General features: G+C 29.6%; 2 protein-coding genes across 2 annotated transcripts in view; one reads left to right on the forward strand and one right to left on the reverse strand.

Moving 5' to 3' along the window:
• Positions 1-25,772, forward strand: part of LOC119676192 (probable serine/threonine-protein kinase DDB_G0282963) — a 49,726-nt gene that overhangs the window by 5,861 nt on the left and 18,093 nt on the right. The window lies entirely within an intron of this gene.
• LOC119680776 (delta-1-pyrroline-5-carboxylate dehydrogenase, mitochondrial-like) lies at positions 14,661-16,492 on the reverse strand. Its single transcript, XM_038093746.1, has one exon. The coding sequence runs from the start codon at positions 16,434-16,436 to the stop codon at positions 14,688-14,690; it is 1,749 nt and encodes a 582-aa protein (XP_037949674.1). The 5' UTR covers positions 16,437-16,492; the 3' UTR covers positions 14,661-14,687.

Consider the following 25,772-nt stretch of genomic DNA (forward strand, 5'->3'; position numbering starts at 1 on the left):
AATGACTTCGTATTTTTTTGCTGGTATCTTGTGAACGTTGCTCCATTGTTGCCCCTATGAATGATAAACATCTTAAGCATCAAAAAATTGCAAAATTGTAAATTAACAAAATAAAATATTATTACTGCGGCTATTTTAGTTACCTCAAAATTAACTTGTTTGTTGCTGTTCAAAAATCCAAAAGGACTTCGATCTTCCTATGACTACACGTATGCTTGATTAATTGTTGGAGTCCACAACTCCAGATGATTGGAGTTGGAGATTTTAGTGCGAGTGAGTGAGTGAATGAGTGTCTTGCAATTTGTAGTTTTTGCTTGTAATTTGACTTTTACACAAACGATTACAGGCAATTTTTTGTAGACATAATTTTAACAATGGCACCGACAAACAACACGAGAGCAAAAAAACAGCGCCAAAATGTCAATAATTTGACATTTCAGCAATGATTAAATATTGCCGCAATGACAATTGCTAATTTTTTGCTAGCGTTCGTTACACGCACGTACGAATTGTGCTGCAAATGCAATTAATAGGCGAGTGCAATGCACTTTTTACGTTGCGTTTAGTCGTACGTCGGTCACCCATGGCCCCAGCCAGCGTTCGCCAGTGAACGTCTCCACGGCAATGCATTGACCAGCATGAAATTGACAATTGACAATATTCGCTGGACGTACGCAATGACAAAGCCAGTGATGATTGTGCCTCAATGGACAGCAAATGCAGTTATACTCATGCAAGTCCACATGCACGTACCGCTGAATGCAATTTTTCTCGTCACGCACCGCCTTAACGATCGCATTTAAAATGCGTATGCAGTTTTATTTAATTTTTTTATTTAGTTTTTAATTTAATTTAATTTTATTTACATTTATACATTTTTTTTCAATTTTTTCATAATTTAAAACTTTTATATTTTCTATACGAGCACTTAGTGTCTGTAAAAGGTTAATATAAATGCGCAACGCGGCACGACGTATTAGAAAAACGCATACAAATCAGTTGGTTTCCTTCACTCCAGAGTAGATAAATTCTAGTTAAAAATCAATTGTTCTTTGAAATCGTAAATATTTTTAAATTGTTTGTGTTGACGTGACAATCAAGGAAACGTAAAAAGTCTATAAAATTAGAACTTTGAAGCCATCACATTCGCTGCATGAGTGTAGGTGTGCAAGTACGCAACACAATCTTGCCTCAAAACAAGCTGTGAACCACGTGCAAGATTAACTATATACCTATTTGCTGTGTTAACTGATCGCGTTCTAAGTCAGATATTCTCAAGCACTTGGAGCGGATTAAAGGAAACTAGACCAATGAAATGAATTAAATCCATTTTGTCACTGTTACAGCTGTTTAATTTACAATTCCGAAACTTTTATCGAAACGTTAAACTTGATGATCAAAGACTTTGCCGTTTGTTTCTCTTTCCGCATGCGCTACAGTTTACGAACGGCAATTTTAGTTTTCTGGAAACTGACTTAAACAGATACTATGTACGATTTTTTTATACCATTCATAAAAGAAATCAATTACTTAAAATAAATGAATATTAAACATCGTTTACGCCTGTATATCTAATTAAAAATCTGCATAGAAAAGCGTATGTAAAAATACTGTGACTAGAAAAAGTATCCAGTTTATCTAAGCATCAGTGGGTACATTAACAATTTTATGTTAACATCCATTAATGCAATCATTTGTCCATTGGTGTATTACAAGGCCAGATGCTTAGTCGACTTTCTTTTAAATCGAATGAAAATATTTTGTAAGGCTGTTAGCGCTGAAATTTTTGTGACTAGAAACTAATCTTTTAACTTAATTTAATATAATTTAATTTTTTTTTTTTGTAATTGAATTTCTTGTGACGTAACTATTTATTATTTGAAGAAATTTGGTAAGGCTACTTAATTACTTAGTTGGCCTTTACAGACATCAATTGTCCATGGCTGTGTCGAGTAGCCCTCGCTAGCCAGTGCGAGCGCTACTTGCTTGCTATCGCCAGTTGGTAGTACTGAACGACCCAAAATCGTTGGTCACGTGGTTCTTCCTACGAAGATGCGGACCTCCTTTACCGCGTTTTCAATCTGTAAGTACCGAATCTAACACCTTTTTAGCCGTAATTTTCGTTTGTCAATGTTCCACTACTCCACACCGTAAGTATAGATCGGTTTAAAGGCAGCTGATGAGTATAGCACCAATTTACTGTTAATGAAGAGTTGTAAATTTACGACCAATTTTCATTTATATAATCGTGCAATACGCGAGATATACATATCTAAACCTAAACCTAAACTAAATTTATAATATTATAGTTCTCCAAGTATTTCTTTTTACTCCACAGTGTCTAGAACTGTCTGTAGCAGCAAACACATTTTAATCTTTAGACTGACTTTTTTTTTCTTCCACCCGCTGTTGCCCTACATTTATAAAGAAAGTCTGAAAGCACCGCCGTTTCTGTTTCTGAGTTCAATAGACGATTAACTAAAAAACAAAAACAGAATGAAAAAAAGAACAGAATGGAAGATTTTATTGAATTATTCTAACTTCAACAGAAGAATTGAAAAAACAACAAAAACAACATTAACAATCAAGCACAAATATGTTTTTATTTAGTGTCATTATTATGTTTTTTGACTTCCAACAAGTTGAGACGGTGCGACTTCAATTATGCCACCGCAGAACGTATACCAACTAAAGCCAGTACCGGCGCCGTCCCATATGCCACTTACTTTACTGATTGCAAGTTAAACTTCATTTTTTCACTATTCGGTCGCACACTAGTTGATCGCTCAAAAGTCAGCTAATATGTCATTTGGCTTTTGTGATAATAACTTTTTTTAAAAGTGGTCATAATTTATATGCTGGCATTTCCCCTCACAATAAAACCCCGAAAGCCATAAAAAATAAATGATATAAAAATATTAACACTGATTAAAGAGAAGTAAAAAGAAAACCGGCAAATATAATTAATTGACCTATCAATATCGCATAATAACAATCTTCCCCACACCGTCTGCTGTATGCATGCACGCGTTCTTGCATGTATGCACGCACGCATGCACTTCTTACTGCAATCAAATTGACATATGCAAACGCACACATCGTGACACGCATTGCGTATTTTTTTTTTTGTTTTAAATTTTTATTTATATTTTTTTTTTCTATAAAATTTTTAATTTTCCATTTAGTCGTAGTTTGTGGTGCTCAATCCTCAAAGCGTCTTATCAGTTTGATTTGTAGCAGCAGCACTGCAGCACTGCACATTGGTAGGAGAGGTGCCGATATTGTCACTATATGTACATCTGTGTCATTGCTTTAGTGTGCTTACCTATCTATCTTTTAAAGCTTACAATATTTATTAGCTTTTATCGTGCAGATATATTTTCTGTTTCTTCACGTTATTTTTGGCCAATTTCAGTGGTCCCATCCGCAGCGTGTGCAGCATTTGTAATTGATAAGCCAACTCGTTGTGAGTATGCAAAGTTATGTCATCGTCGCATTAATATTCACTAGTCATTCTCCACTTGCACTGCATTCGGTGTGGAGTCTTTCATGTATCTTACGTCGAAATATATTGTCTGAAGAGCAAATGTCATGTTAGACCTTGAACTTTATATGCAGCCTCATCATCTTGTCTATTTTATGCGGGTATCTAAGTGCATTTTATTGTTTTTACTAATGACATTTATGTTGTTTTCCTTCACGAATTTGTGTTCAGTACTAAACCACAGCGTGGGAGACTATGACTGCCTGCAGTGGTCTTAAAGTGATATAATATTTTTCAAAAGGGATAAGATAAATCCACTGATAGTCAACTTAAAGCAAATTGTTATTGAAGTCATAAAAAACTGAAATATATGTAGAGGAATAAAATATATAAATTTCAAAAATTATATTGAAAATATTTGTTTAAACATTTTTATAGTTAGAAAATGAGATTGTTACGTCAGTAAATTATATTAAATAAAAGTATTTGAGAAATTTTGGTTTGTCTCAATTAGTTGTTGAATTTTGATAAAATTCGGTTGAGGAACAGAGAAATGAAAATTAAAAATTCTTATTCTTATGCATATAAATTCTTATAAGTTAATATCAAAACTTAGAACATTTTTTTATATTTTTTTCCAAAGATATTAAGCTGAAGTTTTACTATTTTTGTTTTTGTAGTCACCCCCAGAAATCAGCTTGTGTACTTCCTTTTAGACGTGTTGAACGGCACTTCGTTATTGAGCTGGTGTAGTAGCTGCCGGACGTATACCCGGCCGTTCTTGAAACTGCCGAAGTTGTACTCATCTACTGTACTATATGATATTAACTGCTTGTTTAAATGGTAATTCGAATAAAATAGTTACATATCCTCAACCATGTGTATATATCTCCCCTTAAATATGAGCATAAGATATATTAATACTTCAGTATCGTTTGAGACTACTGTTTCTTATGTGGGCCCAACACGAACCAGAATTAAAGAAGACAATTTGGAAGAAGAGAACTTGACTTGTACGTTAAATTTCATCATTATTAACCACTCTTGTTTTAGAAATAGTGTTTTTCTTATGGAATATCAAACATCTAATTATTTATAAAAATAGTTATGATATATTTCATCCTGCTGACTTTGAACAATCAGAAAATGTGACGTTTGTTTAACCAACGCCTTCTTTTACTGTAAAGCATAGTGCTTTTGGAAAGTCTTACACATGGCATACTATAAAGAAAGAAAAAAAATACTTTTTTAGATCCTTTATACAGCAACTCAATTAGCTTACTCGCCTAAGTACAAGAAGAATCTTAACATCACCATAATAACCTATTATTAAGCCCAACTTTTCAACTCTGCGCGCTGTTTACTATTGCATTTTGTTCTCTTACAATTATGTTAACCTTTCTGCTATAAAATTTTCTACAACTCTGCTACTCTATACAACCTGAAACAGTAGTGTACATCTTTTCGTAATAAATCATAACATTCATATCATACGTCTTACAAGTCTGCCCAAAAATAACATAAATTTCTTAAATCAACCTAAAGGCAACAAAACACTTCGCAATGAGTCCAAAAAGAAAATATCACGAAAAAAAATAAGACGAATTAATATCTCATCGAAGGCTAAATAAATGTAGGCGTAGATAAAAACGCCTTATATGCACTACTAAAACCACTACAGACGATCGACGTGCATTTGCAAAAACTGTACTAAAAATAATCCAATTATGTTGCAGCAACATGTCGAAGTTGCCACAAAATATGAATTATGAATCATCAAGCAACAAATAAAATCCAAATCGTAAATTAAAAGCCAAGGCACAAACTAGCGAAAGTGTGTTAAATATGCAGTGAAGCGTTAAGAATAATAGATTTATTTCCAGCCGTAAGAAAAATATAACAGAAATTTGTGTATGCAAAAAAAAAAAAATTTAAGAGCGATACAAAAGTAAATTTAAAAAGACTGAAGTGCTGCTTGAAAGCACTTTTACTCGCTACTTTTGGTGATGAATGCAGTTCACAACAATAACAGCAACATTGAACTATGGGCAACGGAATTTCGATTACCTGCAAAATGTGAAAATCCTTCAGGTTACACACATGTCTCAGCACTTCTGAGTGTAATTGCACTATCGCACAACTCATAAATTGCATTTCGCTGATAAATAATGCATAGTAGAGTAGTAAAAGCGTGTTGCATGCGGTTAATTTGTGGCAAGTTAGGCGTACTCATACAGTGTTGATTGACGATTGACATGATTGATACCGTTGCATGCAGTTAAAAACATAATTCAAACAAATAAATGCTATTGTCTTTTATGACCCGCAAAACACATTTAAATTAATAAAAATTGCACTGTTGAAAAGTATGCAGAAATCATCGGTAAATACCACATTGATCAGATTCAAAAAAGTTAAAATGTTAATTCGGTAAAAATGTCAAAGTCTAACAATGCAACTAAGTTATAAATGCAGCACTTAACTGCAATTAACTGAGCTAAAAACTAAAAGCTTAGTTTATTTTATTTGCACATTTGACAGTTGGTGTCAGTCCAAGTAGTGAGGAAACTCAATTAAACCAAAACACTTGTCGAAGTGCAGATATGCAAACTGCAGCTCATGACAAACCTCAAATTGAAGTTGAAATTATAAAAACCAACACTTTTTTAATGAAGTATTAATTTTTTTTGTTTTTTCTTGCTTGTAACAACTTGCCATCAAATCGCGTCAGAATACAACAAGAAACACTACAAGTAAAAAAAATCACAATAAAAAATTATTAGCTTAGGTGCCTGAGAAGGTGTAACTTTTAAGCTTATTTACTGCACAAATTGAGTGAATGAAGCTTAAATTACATTGCCGCTCATATAACTGCAACAATTACCAGCAACACAAGCGTCTAGTAACTGCAGGTGCTGCAGCAACAAGTTCCCAAAGATGCCGTAAGAAAATAATCACAATAATAAAATATAATAATTGTGTTTGACAGTTGCTGAGCTACTTTAATAGCAAATAGTCTTGCTTTGTGGCAATGAAAAAATATTCTCTGCAAATCCTTTTAACTATCTGAGTTGAATAAAAAAAGTAATGATTATGAAATACACATAGGTATTATATACAATATATACAATATACAAGTATAGCGATTAATACCTTAAAGTAAAGCTTTCTATATAGTTCAGATATATTTTATTAAGTGGCTTAGGTCATCCAGTTTCACTACTGGCAATAAAAAAATTTTCTCTGCAAATCCTTTTAACTATCTGAGTTGAATAAAAAAAAGTAATGATTATAAAATACACATAGGTATTATATATATATATACAAGTATAGCGATTATTACCTTAAAGTAAAGCTTTCTATATAGTTCAGATATATTTTATTAAGTGGCTTAGGTCATCCAGTTTCACTACTTCATATGTTCTGTTTTGATTTCGTCTTAATTCGTTATCATTTATGAACTCATTTTTCCGATAGAAGATAAACTTGACGTAACTTTATTGGCGCTATTTCAATAATACAAACGCTGTTCCCATTATGGAAAAAAACTCGTTATAGGAGACTTACAACTCAAAGATGCATAAAGAATGATGCATCATTGCCTAAAGACATAATGATTATTTTGGTATCTTCTGATATGAAAGAAGGTTAAACAATTTCGCTGCCAGTAGTGATATTGTTGTTAGTACTGATAGATTACTAACAACATGGATATGCTATTAAACATGCTGATAATAGTAACATTGTGGTTAGTACTACTGGATTACTAACAACATTGATATGCTATTAGATATGCTAATATCGAAATGACTGCTAATATCGAAATCTCAAATTAATTTGACCATTAACTCGATACCAAAACTTTTTCAAATAATAATCTTGTTTATATTGCCGATTAGCTAATTGATAACATTATCAATGCATATGTGTCAGTTCTGTACTTTAGCAAGGACATATAACAGATTAAATGATATTTAATGCAGTAAAAATTGGTAAAAATAAATTATTTAAATAAAGTGCTCAGATTTTTCTTAAAGATTTTGTGCCTTAGTAAATATTAAAAGGAGAGAGAGAGAATCCTCTTATATGGTTTTCTCATATCTTAAGCCAAAACATCATATCCCGTTTTTATGCTATATAAATCTGAAGCACCTTATATGCATAGAATTATAGAACTCAATAGATTTCAATAATTTGACTTATATAAAGTTACAAATAAATATCTCTTTCACCTCTTCCTACATATATTTTCGTGCATTCGAACAATCCTTATTAAGATTTTCAAATCAATAAGATTTAAATAGTCTTAGTTTAAAGATTAATATATTTATTATAGTTTTTCGGTATCGCTCATTAGATTGCCATAGATCAATTTTCCATAGATCTCTTTCTCGGTATTAAAAATAACTGTTGTATAAAACTTTATCAATATAAATAATTTATAAATAAATTAAATGGTTAATTTATTCATACATTTATACAAAAACACTAACTACAAGTCTCCTACACCCAACAATAGCTCATATCTAAAAGATATTGAGAATATTTTTAACAATTTTTTTCACAACAAAATAAAATAAAAAAAAAAAAAAAGAATAATTATTTTACTTGCTGTTGTGGCTTTTACAAGATGTTTTTGTTGGCAGACCCAATGGCGTCATTTTATGTAAATTCAGAAAAGTATTTTGTTACCAAACACAAAGACTTACATTGTTTCGCTCCACTGTGCATGTCATATTCACCACATTTGCAACTTACAATGTTGTTTTACAAAATCCATTAAAACTTTCAGTTTTAATAATTTTAATATTTAATAATAATTTTCAAATAAAAAAAAATACAAAAATTTTTCTCTTGGGCGACACATGTTTACGTGCGAAATATGCGCAACATCTGCTGCAGTTCATTGGTACATGTTTTCGCCACTACTGTAGTTTTTCTATTACGATTGTACGATTGTGCGATTGTTGGTGCCAACAGCAGCTACTGTTGTAATGTTGCTGCTTAAATAGCAAATTGCGTTATTTTGTTAGCCAATTTTCTCAGTGTTCAGTGTTGGAGTCATTTTAAAATTTTCTCATAGTTTTCAGTTTCCGTTGAAATGTTGATTATATTTAATTGACACGATAGAAGCTGTTTTAAGCTCATTTCATTTCGTTCGTAGTCGATGACAAATATTAGCCATTTAATGTCTCCCCTTATAAGGAACGTCAAACAGCGACATTTCACACGCACTGTTTACAATAACAAAAAGAGAAAAAAAGCTTAAAAAATGCAAACATTAATTTGACGCATTTTCACTACTTGCTGATTTACTTGATGAATAATGAGAAAAATATGCAGTCCCTTTTTGTTTAGTACTATATGTATCTTAAAGACATATACATATTAAAATCATTTTTTATTTTTTTTAATTTTTTTTATAAGAATACTAACTTCATATAACAGACGTAGGATTATTATTTCGTTAAGATAATGATTCATGAGAAGTTAACAATTAATCACTTCTACATTTTCTGGCTTGATTTCTCCTATAAGACTTCGAAAACAAAATATGTATATATTATATTATATTGATTTCTTTCTTTTTAAAAGAATACATTTATTACATGTTAACTCAAAATAATAAGCACAAATCAAACGGAGACTCTTTATACACAGAAGTATTTCGAACCAAAGTGAATTTTGGAAAGATTCAATTTTCAATACAATCAATATATCCTTTCTCTTCCTTGACATCATAATGGCAAGAAATTGGTGCAATCGGGAAAAATCTTTTCAGTTTAGAGCTAATGATTTATAAAATGAAAATCAAAATCAAATTATTAAAAAAAGTTTACTGCACATTTGTTCATTTGCAATGAATAACAACACATTATACGCAAAAGGTGTCTTGCAATTGCTTGCAATCTTGCTATACCTAAACCTATGTATGTGGGCTATGCTTGCAACGAAACGAAAAGGAGTGAAACAGCTGTTTTGATATTGCTTTCAATGTGGATATGGTAAACTTCAATTTTGATGTTGCAAATCTGCAACAGAAATCGTACTCTTGCAATTTTAGTATAACATTCTTGCATTTCGTGCACTTTGCAAGATAGAGTGATTACCTCTCATATGAAAGAATGAAAGTAATAGAACTACAGTGAAACCTCTATTAACAAGGCAGTATAATAAAACAATATAAACAGTCATCAGTTTTCACTTAACTAAGCTTTCACAGTACTGTAATAATTCAAACCATTACCAAAGATATGTCGCGAACTATGATATCTATTGTTGTAACATTTAAAAAAGTCTCCTAATCTTTTTCAATATCATTTTCTTAAAACTTCCAAACCAGATAAAGAATAATATATCAGATATAAGATACCAGTAAATTTCATATTTGAAGAGATAGTTAGCAAATATATTGTATATGAAATCTATATATCTTAGTTTATACATACTCGTATTTATGTTAAAATGCTTTCTAGAAGAATAAGGGCTTTGGCAAGAATGATCGAAAATTTTACAAAAACACCATCAATCTTTTAAAGCTAAATATAAAAACTTTTATGACATTAGACAAAAAATTATTTAAAATAGTGAAGTAGTATAAAACTAAGCTTGAAAAACCCTTTTTAAGATATTGAGAATTTCTCAAATAAAAAAACTTCTCAGTCGTACTTTTCAGTATCTCTATTAGCATTGAAAATGAGTCTCCTTCTTCTACATGAGTTCTATGGTTTTATAAACTATAAACTATATAATTTACAATTTATAAATATCACTCCTGAAAACCTGAATATGCTACTATATTATACATTATTGTGTTAATTAAATATACAAATCTAAACCACAGTGTTTACGTGGTGCATGTTACTGGGTTACTATGTATCTGCGTTGTATTCCAAATCATCAATTAATATCGTACATTGAATTTTTCATTGACATGTATATGCATATCCATAGCCATATATATAAGCAACATATATTGTATAATAAAAATATATAAAACAAATATCCAGCATATATAAATATGTTTACAGAATAATGGGTCATCGTAATCATTAGCTCAGGACAAACAGTTACATTATCTCAAGCATGTTGATTGGAATTATATATTTATAAAAAAAAAGAAAGAAAAAAATTTAATAGATAACATAACTGCATTGAAGAGTAGAAATAATTATCAGTTTCAGTTTATGGTTTTTTTTTACTTGATTCAAAACTAATCAATGCATTTCTTATGAATATTTTTAAATGAAAACATAAACTAATTGAAAAAAAGTTGAAAGAACTGGAATATTGATAATTTTTAACCTAGTGCATGATTGACCAGATTACGTGCTTCGAAATGGTTCACTATAAAAATTTTATTCACTTCATTTTTATAGCAAATCAATTATTTTAAAGTAATAAAAAAATTTAATATAAATTAAATTACAGACATAAACTAAATATCAACTTCAGTCTTTATAGTGTAAAATTGAAGACACTTCAAAAGTTTATTCGATTACGATTACGAGTACGTACAAAAAGTAAACAAACTAATTTAAAATGACACTGACAGTTGCCAATTGAGAATCGTAGTCGAAAGTACAGTCGAAGTAGAAAAAAACAGATAAAAATAAATAATTTTAAATTTGAAAATGAGAACAAATTGTGAATATATTCATTTGCTAAGACAAAAAATGGGGTTCTATTATTTAGTTATTAAGGAGCACTGAAAGTTCATTGAACTTGAACATATACTTATAACATAGTATGTATCGTTAGTTTTTGCATGGAGTTAAGTACACCCGAAGAAGAAGTATGGATTGTACATTTATACGAATATGAGCTATTTTTACTAAAAATATTAAAATATTTCATCCAAAATCCGATATAATTTCTAAAATGTTCTTTATTTCTTATATATTTCTTAATATGTGCTGTATATTTGTTTTGTTTTAAAAATTTTTTTCTTCTAAGTAATCACATCCCATTTTAATTAAAAACTAATTTCAAAAAACTATTGTTAGGATCATCATATCAACATTGGCAGTTACCAATGTTTTACCTTTCTTCAGCTTTGGTCGGTTTAATAATAATTTTAAATTCAAATAAATATTAAAAACAATATAATCCATAATTTGTTTCCAAAGTTGATTATCCGCACCTTTGCTATATGCAGATTATACAATATTATACAGTTTATTATTACATTATACAGATTATTATATTACACAGTTTTATATATTTATTATTTCTATCTATCTATCTGAATTTAATGTCACATCAAAAATCTTCTCTGTATATTCAAGCTTTATCTTTATCTTATCTAAATCTTCTTTATCTTTGTCATGCGAAATCATTATAACTGTCATGCTATCTCATTATTTTAATTAAAGCCCTTTGACAAATTAAACATATACTTTTCACATTTGTATAAGTCTTGACTTCCATTGTTATTGAAACAATTTCAGCCACCCAATTGATAATTTGGATTCATAAAAGTGCTGAAAAATTTTTTAACTTTAACACAGACAAGGAAATTTATAAACATTTCTTAATCAATTGATTTTACCTTACTTAACAATAATAATATATGGTTTTCGATGATCGCTGTACTGCGGTGCAGTCACTTCCACGACCTTTTTTGCAATAGTATGGAAATTATAATAGATGGTGTTATTTCTATAGTGGAGTTATATCCTCATATGTACCTAAACTAGATAAATTTTCGAATGTAGTTTCGAATGTGTTTTTCGGTTTTATGGCTTCTATATTGGAAAAAAAATTAATGTATCCCCGTCGTCCAAACTTGCATCGATCGGATATTTTGCTTGCTTCTCAAAGGCAGATACTTGCGTATTGGTATTGCACTCTGTAATACTAACATACTACTTTACAGAAACTAATATAAGATTTCATACTAATTACAATTTTTAACTAATATCAAGTTAATAATTCACAATTTTGTTAAATTTATTCAGTTTTTGTAATTGAATTCCAAACTTTTTTATTCAACGCCAAATAACGGTGCTCAACTTATATATAGTTATTACAATTTAATTTATTTATATATCAATATATTTTTCTATCCATATCGAAATAATAGGGTTCTTCTATGCTAATGAACCCTAACTTATTTGTTATGAAAATGAAAAATCGTCCAACAACTTTTTCTTTCTTTTCGCCAAAGAACATAAAAATTGATCCAAAGAAATTGCGGGCCTCAAACAAAGACGGTTTCCTTTGCTTTGCGCCTGAACATGCCACAATAAACGGCAAAAGTTGAACGCGTTTCGCAGCGTCATGTGTCATATGATATGTTGCATTAGTTGCACAAAGTCGTTTGCAGCATTGTTGCTGCAGTGTGCCATGATGCCACATCCTCATGCGTGATGGTGCATCAATTGAAATGTTGCATTTGTAATTGCAGTTCCCAATAAAGTTGAGTCACATTCAATTCAATTGAGTCGAGTTCAGTTCTGTTAAAAGATGTGTCTTCTTAAATTAGTTGCGGAGCCACATTGGTCCGTGCGTCTTCCTTATTTCTTTCAACATTTCTTTTATAGAGTATGTGAGTGTAAATATATATGTGTACTTTCAATTCAATATGGCTAGGCTGCATTAGTATATATATTATGCAGATTCTTATCGTCAGTGTACAAATAAAACACTTAAAACTAAACGAGATTGCGTTGGAGAAATTGATTTTAATCATTAAAATTGAATTGAATTGAACTGGAATGAAATGAATTGAATTGAGTTGAGTTGAAAAGAAAACAAACTGCTTTTTTGTCACTTATTCGAATGAGATTGTATTTACCATATAAATTGCTTTGTATACACTTATTGAGAATAAGAAAAATGGAACGTCAAATCAGGAATATAATATATAGTGTAAAGGTATAAAGACCCAAAATCGTCATGAGCAAATGTACAAATAAGGTCAGTGGACGAAGTTTTGAAATATATTAATGGCAAAATAATTGATACCAACACAATATTGTTTTAATTCAAATCAAGAAACGTTTAAACTGTTGTTGTTTTTTGTCAACCAAAATCCATTAACACCTCCTCCTGTGAAAACTGATGGATAAAAGATACAACTTACAAAGAAAATTAAATTAGACGAATAATGTATTCTGAAGTAAACAAAAATATTTCTTATTTACTTTTCATTTTTTTCGCTTTTAAGAAAATATGTATATTTTATAAATTTCCAACATTAACTTTCAAAAACAAATTAATTAATTAATCACATATTGTAAACATCATCTTTCAATGCCCTTTATTTGCCAAATTCAGTTTATTTTAAGTTTAAGGAAGGCAATTGACTTGCTTTCAACGCTAATAAATTAATTTAATGACTCAATTTTGAACACTTGAGACGAACATAAAACTAACTCTCTTCAGAAGTTTATTGCACATATATTCCTTCGATAATTTCAGCAGTCAAAAAGGAATTACCAAATGAACAGACAGACTTACTTTTATTAAGAAAAACTGCATTTGGATCTTCCAGTTGCGCAATAATTTTAAATTAATTAGCAAAGAAGCAGTTTTATGTCAATATTTTAAGCTTTTAAGTAGACAGTTCTGTAAATTGAAAAATTTAATAATTTCTTCAACCTCAATTAAGTACACGATCTTAATTATTTTATTCCGAATATGAATTAAAAACCATATCAAAACTGAAGAAAGAGAAGACTGGTACTAAATCGTTATTCATTCAATCTTTTTGTACAAATTCATTTCCTTCAATTTTGTTCATATTAATGAATTTTATTCTAAAGTTATAATTTTAAATTAAATAAAATATTGAAAAATCTATTCTACGATCGTTTGAATCACCATCTTTATTAAAATTACAACTTTCATCATATATCTTTTGATGCATATCTATCTATAGGTATGGATAAGAGTATACTGAATTTAAATCACTAATTAATAAATTATTTAAATATACAGATATCTTCCATACAAGTTCAACGTAATACTGTAATTATAATATAAAATTCAGATCAACCTTAATCAAATCTTTTATACAATCTGTTCTCTAAAAGAAAAAAATTAAGAATTAATGCATAAATTACAATATTAGGTATAAATCATATAGAACCAAAAAAAAAAATTGACAAAATAATTTTGTAAAGATTTATTAAACAAATATAAACAACATTTTCATTGAAATATATGCGTTAGATATATGAAAGCTACAAAAAAAACATTAGTCTGTACATGTTTCTTCAGGTTTTTCGGTTTTTTCTCCATCCAACATAGAAGGATAATAAATCTCAGTCATGGGCACAAAGGTTTCCTTTATAATTTGTTGATTTGTCCAACGTAGTATATAATGTGGTCCTCCTGGTTTATCATTAGTACCTGATCTTCTGGCTCCACCAAATGGTTGTTGACCACAAAGCGATCCTGTTGACTTATCATTCAAATTTAAATTACCTGCTACTAATTTAAAACTGTTCACTGCTTGTTTTAAAAACTCTTCATCTTTAGCAAACACAGAGCCAGTTAAGCCATATGGAGATCGATTGATATGACAAATTATCTCTTGCAACTTATCGTCTTCGTATACATAAACCGCTAATACTGGTCCAAATATTTGATCTACGAATATCGGTTCCGTCAAATCTTTAACCACAACAATGGTTGGTTCTACGAAGTATCCGTTCACGTTTGAAAAATCTCCGCCAGCTATAACTTCGCATTTTTTATTCATTTTTGCGTCATATATATACTTTGCCGAACGCAGGAATGAATTGTCATTGATAACAGCAGATAGGAATGCCTTTCTATCTAAAACATCACCAACCTTGAGTTTCTGCGTTTTCTCTATTAAGGCACACTTGAGTGTTGATTCCCATAGTGATGCCGGAGCGAATAGGCACGAGCATGCTGCATTTTTCTGACCACTGTACTCAAAAGCTGAGCGTATGGTGGCTGCCACAACTGTTTCCACATCTGCTGATACATGTACAAAGTGAAAATTTTTACCGGAACATTCACCAATCATGCGTGGATAGTTCTTATACCATCGAATATGACTAGCCACTTGCTTATAAAATTTATTAAAATGGTGTTGTTTCCCAGTAAAATTGATAGCGGCAAGATTTTCATTGTATGTGGCAATCTTTGCAAAAATTTCTGCATTAGCCGGTACAAAATTAACAACACCATCTGGCACACCAGCTTGTCGCATAATATCGAATACACGATAGTTTGACAGCATGGCTAGTTCGGAAGGTTTCCAAACAACGCAGCTACCCATAAGCGCTGGTGTAAAAGCTTGATTACCGGCAATTGAGGTAAAATTGAACGGACTCATTGTGGCCACGAAACCCTCTAATCCATGAAACTTGACATGATTTTTCACGCATTCTGGTTTATCAGTTAATGGCTCATAACTCATTATTTTTTTAATAAAATGTGTATTCATACGAGTGAAATCAATCAATTCGGCGGTATCGAGCTCAGCCTGAACAATAGTTTTAGATTGTCCAAGCATTATATTGGCCACCAAATCAGCACGAAAAGTGGTTCCCATCATATGTGCAGCACATTCCCAAATAGCAATGCGATCACTAAATGATTTACTATTCCAGTCAAAGTATGCCTTTGTTGCAACATGAATTGCCTTTTCTATAAGTGGTCCATCGGCAAGGTAGTATTTGGCCACCTTTAGTTTGTGATTATGAGGCATTACCTGGTAACGTACATTTTTAGTTTTATGTTCTTCTCCATTGATAACAATTGGAATTTCTGTACATGCGCACGAAACAGTTTCAAGCATTTTTTTTAAATCGTTCCATTCTTTTGAGTCCTCAGTATAATCCAATGGCGTTTCGTTGTAAGTAGTAACGTCTTCAAACTTCTCAGAAGTCACAACTGAGCTTACTTTTCGTAAATGCAAAGAGGAAAGAATTTTTGTGCCTAAACACAATTTTAATGTATTGGACAACATTTTGTGAAAGTTTTGTGGAACTAAATTGTTACTTTACAGAAATATATTTAAAATCCTTTATAAAAATTTTTTTGTTTGAAGAAAAATTATTTAAAACACTTTGCTTGCTTTGGCCAAACAGACATTAAAACTTTCTTGTACTTAGTTCCATTTTAAAAACTTCAATGAAAGAAGAAAAAGTGAAAGATTGTAGAATTCGTTATAGTCAACTTTTATCAGAGGTCTGGAATGTAAATACGTATGTATCTGAGTATTGAGTTTTTTTATTCAATAGATATATAAGCCATGCGCTAGAGATCGAAATTTAATTTTTAACTAATTGAGTGCGATAAAAGGTTTTCTGTTAACTCAAAAATTCAAGTGTTTTAGTTGGATGAAAACTTGAATTTTTATGTACTTTCATAGAGACTTGCCGTATTTTACATAAAATTTGAAGCACGTAGCAAAAAGTAACTATCTGCCACTTAGTTATTTCTTTACATTTATAATTTAATATTTAATTTTATAATATATTATTAATTTTATAGTTATTTATTATTTAAACCAGATTTATTTTTTCTGGTACATGTTACATATGTTGTAATCTAAAAAACCCATTGAATCAACTACTATCATATAATCTCTTTAACAAATTGTTACATATAGTTTCGTTTAGATAATTTTCTTATTAATCAACTTGAAGAAAATATGGCTCTTCGCAATACATGGATTTCCTGAACACAAAAAATGGGGATCTAAAGCGTTGGATTAAGCTTTATTCGATTTAATCCGTTATTCGAATTTAATTCCCAAAACATATCAAGTTTCATGAAAATTGTTATGACGATAAAACTTAGTTCCGTAGGTGTAACTATACCATTAAAACTCCTGCTAGAACTCCATAGCTTTATTAAGAGTATAATATAACTTGGCACAAAAGATTAATGACATTTCTGTTCTATTACAAAATACTCTTTAATAAATGCAGATACATTTTGAACAGCCAAGTGTGAAATTCTTACTGTTTGAAAATTACCTCAATAAAATAATATATTAAGAAAAATTTCTTTGTTCTCCAAAATAGAAACTATAAGTAGAAAATGAATAATGGAAGGGAAACTTATTAATTTTCATTTATTTTTATTTTTTTTACAAAACAGAAACATATTTTTAAAGTTTTTAATTTTTATTTTTGTCTGCCTCAAAATTAAAGAATGTCTAATTTTATGATTTATAAATAATTGCAAAATAGTGAAAAATGCATTTTATTTCATTAGAAAATGGAATATTGTAAAATTTCTCATACCAACTAGCCACTCTGAGTACAAGTTTTATGGCGCTGATTGCACTTGGTCGATTCGCATTTGCATGTCTGGAACCAATAATTCTTGATGAACATCATTCCTAGACGCAGCCACTATTGCTCGCGGGCATTACTTGCGTTTATACTGAAATCGTATGCGCACAAAACGATAGGTTTTTCTTGTCTCAATAGCATTTGTTTTATTTATTTCTTGCCTTTTTTTTCTCCTATTTTTTTTTGTATATTTTATGAAGTTACAATTAAACAAAAATCAAAACTCCCCACACACTTTTTGCGTCTACAGCAGCAACGCAACAACTCAACAGATTTAATATTTCACAGACGATTACCGATGGCGGGGTTTGTTAAGATTTGAAATCGAAACTGTTGAAAACGAAGCCAAAACCTAAAATAAAAATCTTGTATCTCAAATCATAATCGGACTAGAGAAAAAAACTATTGTATCTTCTTTATCTTTATAGAGTATCAACATGTAAAATATTTACAAAGCAGCTTGTTAAATGCTATACAACACGTACTACACAGAAATAATTTAAATTATTAATTCAGATATTGGTCTAGATGATTTTACTACTTTATGGTAATAAGTCAATTGGCTCAGTTTTTGTATGAATGCATATTTACACTTTCCATTTTTTCTAAATTGTTTTTTTTTTTTAACTAAGTTATTTATACCAAATTATTCTGCAGTATATTAGTTCCTGCAATTGTCTTGCAATAAAACTTACATATAGATCGTACAGTGTTATTTAAACTAAAATCATCTCTGGAACACAAGCATAATATGAAATACAGACTACTGAAGAGAATAGAATAATTAATTGTTAAATAAATATCTTATCATTATTACGCATATTAGACAAAGTGGACTATGAGATATATAGTGGTATTAGTGAAAAAATCTCCTAAAATCATCAATAGACACAGTGGACTATGAGATATATAGTGGTATTAGTAAAAAAATCTCCTAAAATCATCAATATTTTTTAGTGCAGAATCCCAGATTCCTCTCAACTCACGTAATCAAAACAGAAATAATTACAACAGTCGAACATTACAGTCTACAATTCACGAAGTCTGAGCTACAGATTTTGTTTTTGTTTGTTTTGCGACGCAGGAACTAACTCGCAGAAACTAAACTCATCCTCCTTATTCCTACAGACTTAATGATATCACGAGACTACTTAAGTATTACTTCGAGGTAGGATCCCTAGTAATCATTTAAGACTTCATTTAAGACCTGCATCTATCTCATTGCAGCTTCAAATGACTAACCTTGCACTTGGTCCAATACATCTACTTGCTGGCTTCTATCGAAATCAACTTTTTACAACCTCAAGATCTTTTTTTATCAAACATTGCTATGTGATCCCAGTTTATTTTGTTTTCGACCATTTTTCCTGTCACCGTTCGTGGGGAGAAGAGACAAACTTGCGCTGCTGCCATTTTCGTTCGGGTAGCCACTTATTATACTCAAAGAATATGTGTTTTGCGGTATCAGCCTCAGCTCCATAATACATATATGTAATACATATATACATTTGGTAAGAGTCTGCTGCATTTTACTATATCTTTAAAATGTGATAGTGAACACACACAAGCGCTGTTAAAAAAGGTGTTTAACATGGCTGTTAACAGAATATCAACGCATTTTATTGACATCTTTAAAAGGTGGTAGTTGACTGAAATATATCTGTCTCTTAAGTGTAAAAATATGTCTAATAATCACTAGCATATATATAATCAGATAATCACTAGCATGTTACTAGTGATTATCTGACTTCTAATCTATTGAAATCAAAAATCTTGTCATTTTATATATTGACTCATAAAAGATGTTTGTATTGCTTTTTACCTTCGGATATAGGGGTATCCTTTCAAGCTGTTTGTATTTGAAAGGTCTAATTACGGATAAGGTCTGATAAGCTATTGTGGTCTTATTACAAAAATCAATGCTCTATACTTCACAAGCTTGTCACCTATTTTGTTATCGTTGAATGCAACCTAGCTTGATATCCAGACAAATACTGCTTTTATACAGTAGCCAACTTAATATTGATACGTACTTTTGAATAAATTTATATTAAACATAAAAATAAAAAAAAATTAAAAATTAAATTGTTAAAACACTGATAAATTACAAAAAGTGCTGTAGTGAAGCATTTTATGCTTGCAAATATCTACCTATCTACATTAGGCGCTGACTTAGCTAAGTTTGGCTAATAAAATTGCTGTTTACATGTCCATTCGGTACTTTATTTTCTTCACGTACTGTACACACCCTAAGTCCAAAAAAATTTTGATATAAACATATTTACATGTATACTTAGTTGTCTGTAAATATTTATATATATTTATATATTAATAATGAAATTGACGCTAAATCAATGCGGTATAATGAATCATGCAAGTTCCTAAAATGTAACGTAAATGTTTTTTATTTTTTTATTATTTCACATCTTTTGCTGCGATAATGAAGATTACGACGAAAACGATGAGGTGTGTTGGCTTTAAAAATTTTATACCGCCTACATGTGAATTTTGTTTAGAGTAAAAATGACATTAAAAAAAACTCTAAAACGGATACTGCAAATTAAAATAATTTTGTGTAAATTATATGCAAGTGTTAAAGAAACAGCTTTTTGTATACGGTAAACAAAAGAAAAAAATTATAATAATAAAATTATAGACTTTATATCATTATATGACAAATATAATATTTATTTTTAATAATGTTATAACGTATGCCATATATGCAATTTCCGGTTAACTGCTCTATTGAGACACAATAATTTTATAACATTTTGCAAACCATAGGTTCAGCAAGAACTTATGGAAATATAAACTATTTTATTTAGAATTGGCTGCACTTGAAAAAGAGCTAATAAAACAAATGGGTGTTATTATTATTAGTAATTGCTGCATGAGTATTGCAACCAACTCTTAAGTCTTCTTAAAGAAATTCGAATTTATTACACAACTGAGCTGAACTCATCTGCGGTCTGAACTTTATAACCTATTTGTAATTCTGTTTAAAGAAATCAGAATTTATTATATATCTGCAATTATTTAAATTTGGAAATTACTGTTAAAAACATACTTTTGATATATTAATATTTTAAAGCCTGTAATCTAATCAATAAAATTTAATTTATAAAGTCCGAGCCAAAGGCTATCTAAGTTATAAGATTTTATATATTGTTATTAACTATAATAAAATAAGAAAAAATAAATAAAAGTAAATACATAAATTTGAAATAATTGCAAATGTTTTATAGTTATATACCACACGTTTGAGTGTATGGTTCGTCTCACAAAAGAACTGAGCAAGTTTTTAATCTTATATACCACTTAACGGTCGATATAATCATCTCATTGATTTTGTCTCCTGGGTACGGATTCTAGACTCCATTCAATGACTACCGTAGCTATGAACCACAGAGAAAGGAAGCAAGTGTTATTTATTTGCTCTGTTACTTCCTGGCTCCCACTAAAACGCGCATATCTACTCAGAACAGAACAGATGTTAAAAACATTGCCTATTTTATTAAACTAATAAAATGATTTGCTCTTCTGAAAAAAGAGCGTTTTTACCTTAGAAGAGTTAGTGTTTTAAGGATATAGTGGTAATACAATAGGTGCACTTTGAGCGGTCATTTTATGACACATTTACATTTATATTACTAATGACGAAAAATGCTTATAACATTAATTAAAAATTTTTGGAATTTTTTTTTTTTTTGTAAAGCTTAATTATAGTGACAATAAGATTTGTGTGCGCGTCACTGATAAAATTTTTTTTGCATGTGTCCTCATAAATTTCCATTAATTTATTTTTAAGTTTATTGTTAAATAAACTTCATCTTCATACCTTTCTTCGTCAAATAAGATAGGTAGTCAAGAATAATCAGAGACCTAAAAGAACAAGCTTATGAATATTCATTATTCATTACTTCAGTTTATTTACTTTTACAATTATGATAACATACTTAGGTCATGTAAAATATTTGAAAAATTCTAAGCAAATATGGTTTATATACTTGTACATATATATATTTGTGTAAGAGAAAATTTTATACGACTGTTATAGCACAAATAAGGTAAGACTTCGAAGAGAGAAATTAGAAAAAAGTAGAAGAAAACAATTTAAGAATGAATATGGAAAAAAAATTATATTAAACAAATATAAAAAACTTCGTATTTATCTTGGCACCTCATTAACTGCTGTGAAGTCACACAGCGTAAATGCAACGTCTACACCGGCAACTGAAGAAGAAAGTGGAAGATATGTGCGGGTAGACAAACATCTGGAATGCATCATTGCTCACCTTGCGGTATTCGAACGTACTCGCTGTATATGGGCTTTAGGTACAAGTTCCGTATGTGGTTTTCAGTCATTAGTTACAAAAATGACATAATTATAGAGCATTCACCTGCAGGCAGCGACCACCGCACTATGCACACAAATATTTACTTAAATACTAAGCAAATGTGACTATAATTCATTGTAATAAATCTACTTAAACGATTTTATATTAAATTACGAAATGATAAGAAAACAGGAAATTTTTACTGGGTCAACATGAGATCAAAAAACAAACAACACATTTAGCAAAATGGGAATAAAATACAGGAGTGCTGAGCTAATATTGCATCAATACTCTGTTGCGTTATGTTGCGTTGTATTTTCCACAATATCAGCAAGTAATTTACAAAAATAATTAAACAATTAACGCATAATTAAAGTTATTGCAACAGCAACAAATGAAAGCATTGCCAGAGCAATAACAGTTGCAACTTGTCATTAACGAAAAACATTTTTAGCGCATGAAAACAGCACTTATATGCATGCGCCGATCAATCTATCAGTTGAGCTAAGCGGGCTTTCCTTTGCCGATTATTTGCTTGTTTAGCAAGCGTCAAATGATTGTTTCAATTTGTTGCACTGCCACTCGAAACAGAGGAATACACTTGATTAGTCACTCATATCTCCTGCGAAAAACTTAACATCTTCTTTTGGGCCGAAATTAATTTCTAATAATTTAACAAATATATCTGAAATGAAATGAAAATAAAGAGAGCATATTTTCTTACGAAATTTCACAAATAAATTTTGTTTATTTTTCTGTAAACATCCGGGCAGCATACGAAAATCTTGCATATTGTCTTACTTACTGTCTTACTCCATCATATCGGGGCGCTGTATTTTCCTTATGGGGCATTCTATGCTCTCAATCGAAATCGCAATTTGTTATAAATTCATTTGATGCCATTGCATGCACGTTTATCATTTTGCTGGAAGAGAGAATCGTGCAGCATTTGCTGCAAATGCTGCTTCTATTTTTCTGTTGAACGCAAGAAAGTGCACACGCACTTTTAACACGAAGTTCTTATCAGAGTTTTTATTATCTGGAATGCTGTTTGTGACTAATTATTAGAAAAAGAAATTAAATGAAAATAAATTCCGGTAAATACTTTTGTATAAGTGATTTAACATATATTGAAAATGGAGTCGAGATTGTTTGAACTGCAAAATGCTGTACAGCAAAAGGTGAGCTTCAATTTGGATTTGAATTTGAAAATAGTCTGATATAATACCATATTATTAAAATAGTTATTAAAAATAAAATGATACACGTTCCAAAGTAAAACAATTAAACCAAGTGATTTGTGTGACTATCTACTTAGCTTTTAATTTAAATATGAATACATAAAAATTTAAGCTAATTAAGAAAATATTGTAGCTTAAGACATACTAAAAATGACCCGTACCTGTAATATAATTAAGAATTAGAGTCTACATATATTTAAAGTTGGAATTAGAGATGTACTGCACATAAACTCCACAAACTAGATTCCGACATTACCATATATTCACTTTCTGCAGCAATAACTAATTTTATCTATTTTATCTTTATCATTATCTCTTGATCGAATCAACTATTAATCTAATAAAACAAATAATAGACTTTTCTCACTGTTGTTCATCCAACAGTGAAAAATTAAATAGATACAACAATATGTATTGTCATACATTATTAAAGTGTTAGTTTTAGACATGAATATTTTATATTATATATATACATCTAATCCGGCAGCAATTATGTCTAAAGAGTGATATACTATAAAAGAACTTATTTTGTTTTGCGTATTTTGTGTAGATTATATTATCGAGGTGGGCCATCTATCCCCTAATTGCTCTTTGAATACTACACTGTTCTAGTCTGTACCAGTATCTTCATTAAAGCGCACTTTAAATGCTTAAGTTGTACATGGTATTTGTTGGTAGCGTCAATTTATTTTTGCAGTTTATGGTACTCAGTGTTTGATATTCCAACCCCACCAATACAATATAAAACATTACCTTTAAACCTTTTTCTCTTGATCTAAATCACCAAGTCTTACTTATTTTGGCTTAGCCTTTGGATTATCATAACAGTTTATTATCTCTAACTAAGTGATGCGAAAATTTTTTTCTTCTATTCCATTCCAGTTATAATTAATAAATTATGTTTTAACGCTCAACAAATCTATCTTTTATTTAATATTGTGTCTAATTTCCCACATCTATGTATAGTGGTTTTTTTTACATTTAAGGTTTCTGTTATTGTTGATGTGTCTTCATTCAATCAATAGATTTTCTAATTTGAAATCTTGGAAATTTATTTAGCTGAACAGTAAGTTATCTTCCCAATTAAAAAGTAATCTTTTTTAAAATATTAAAATCATTCTGTCCATATGCTTATACACATGTTGATAAACAATGTTTATAGACATATTAAACGTGTGGAATAGTCAAAAATTAGGAGCATTTATTGCGAAAAAATTTGTTTTTGAAATTAATTAAAATATAATATATATAAAAATAACACAATATGTAAATTATTATAAATATAGTTGAATAAAGCGATAATAAATTGTTATTCAATACGCTTTTTTAATTATTACTAGCCTTAGGTCATTCATTTAACACATAAAATTAAAAATGTTATTTTTTTTTATTAAAAATTACACTTATAAATTTTTATTAAATATGTAATTGTATATTAATTTTTATAAAAAATTAATATATAATTAAATATTTAACACAAATTTATGAGTGTAATATTTTTTTAAAAAATCATTTTTAATTTTTATGTGTTTAATTAACGACCTAAACCCAGTAATAATTAAAAAAACATATGAAGCGGTAATACTAAAATTTATAAACAATTTTAATAAATATTAAAAGATAAAAATAAGCTAAACTATTTGATTTAATTTCAGGAAATTATTTTAAAGTAATGTCGAAGTAATAAAAATAAATTTCTATCTACATAAGTTGTTAACTATTTTATAAATACACTTTTTATAGAATCGCTTTTAATAATAATAAAATAATTAAACAATGCTAAAATAGATTTTTTATTTTTGTTTTCAGGTAAATATTAAAAAACTTTAAAACATGTCTCTGTTGCTTGAAAGTAAGTTTGATTTATAATATTTTCTTAATATATATATTTACTTTATGTATTAAATATATTGTTTAATGTTGTTAAAAATCAAAAAAATAAAATCTCACTCTGATGCTTGCGAAGAAGAGCTGCTTCTCAAGTTTTTGAAACGACATTCTAAATCAATAATATAACAAAAAGTTGATCAATATCGACACTTTTTTTCTTGAAACTGTAAGTATCTTCATATACTTAAAAGATTTTACACTCGAATGCACAAAGACTCTGTGATCTAAGACCCGCTATAACCTACAATAGCGATAAGAAGCATCTAGTAACTATTTAAAATAAAAATTTAAAAACAAAAATTTAGAATTATATTAAATATGATAAAATTTAGAACTTGAGAAACCTGTTAAACATATAACACTTACATTTTATGTATGAATCATAATATTGGATGAAAACATAATTAGAAAAGAAAATTGAAGAAGTAATAAGTTAAAGAAAAAACACTAGTCTGCAAAAATTTTAAAGATCTACCGGACGATCAAAATCCTCCATGAAACATCCTCAGTACTTTTAACACCTACAATATTA

Source organism: Teleopsis dalmanni, chromosome 2 (assembly GCF_002237135.1).
Source record: "Teleopsis dalmanni isolate 2A chromosome 2, ASM223713v2, whole genome shotgun sequence".
Classification (NCBI taxonomy): domain Eukaryota; kingdom Metazoa; phylum Arthropoda; class Insecta; order Diptera; family Diopsidae; genus Teleopsis; species Teleopsis dalmanni.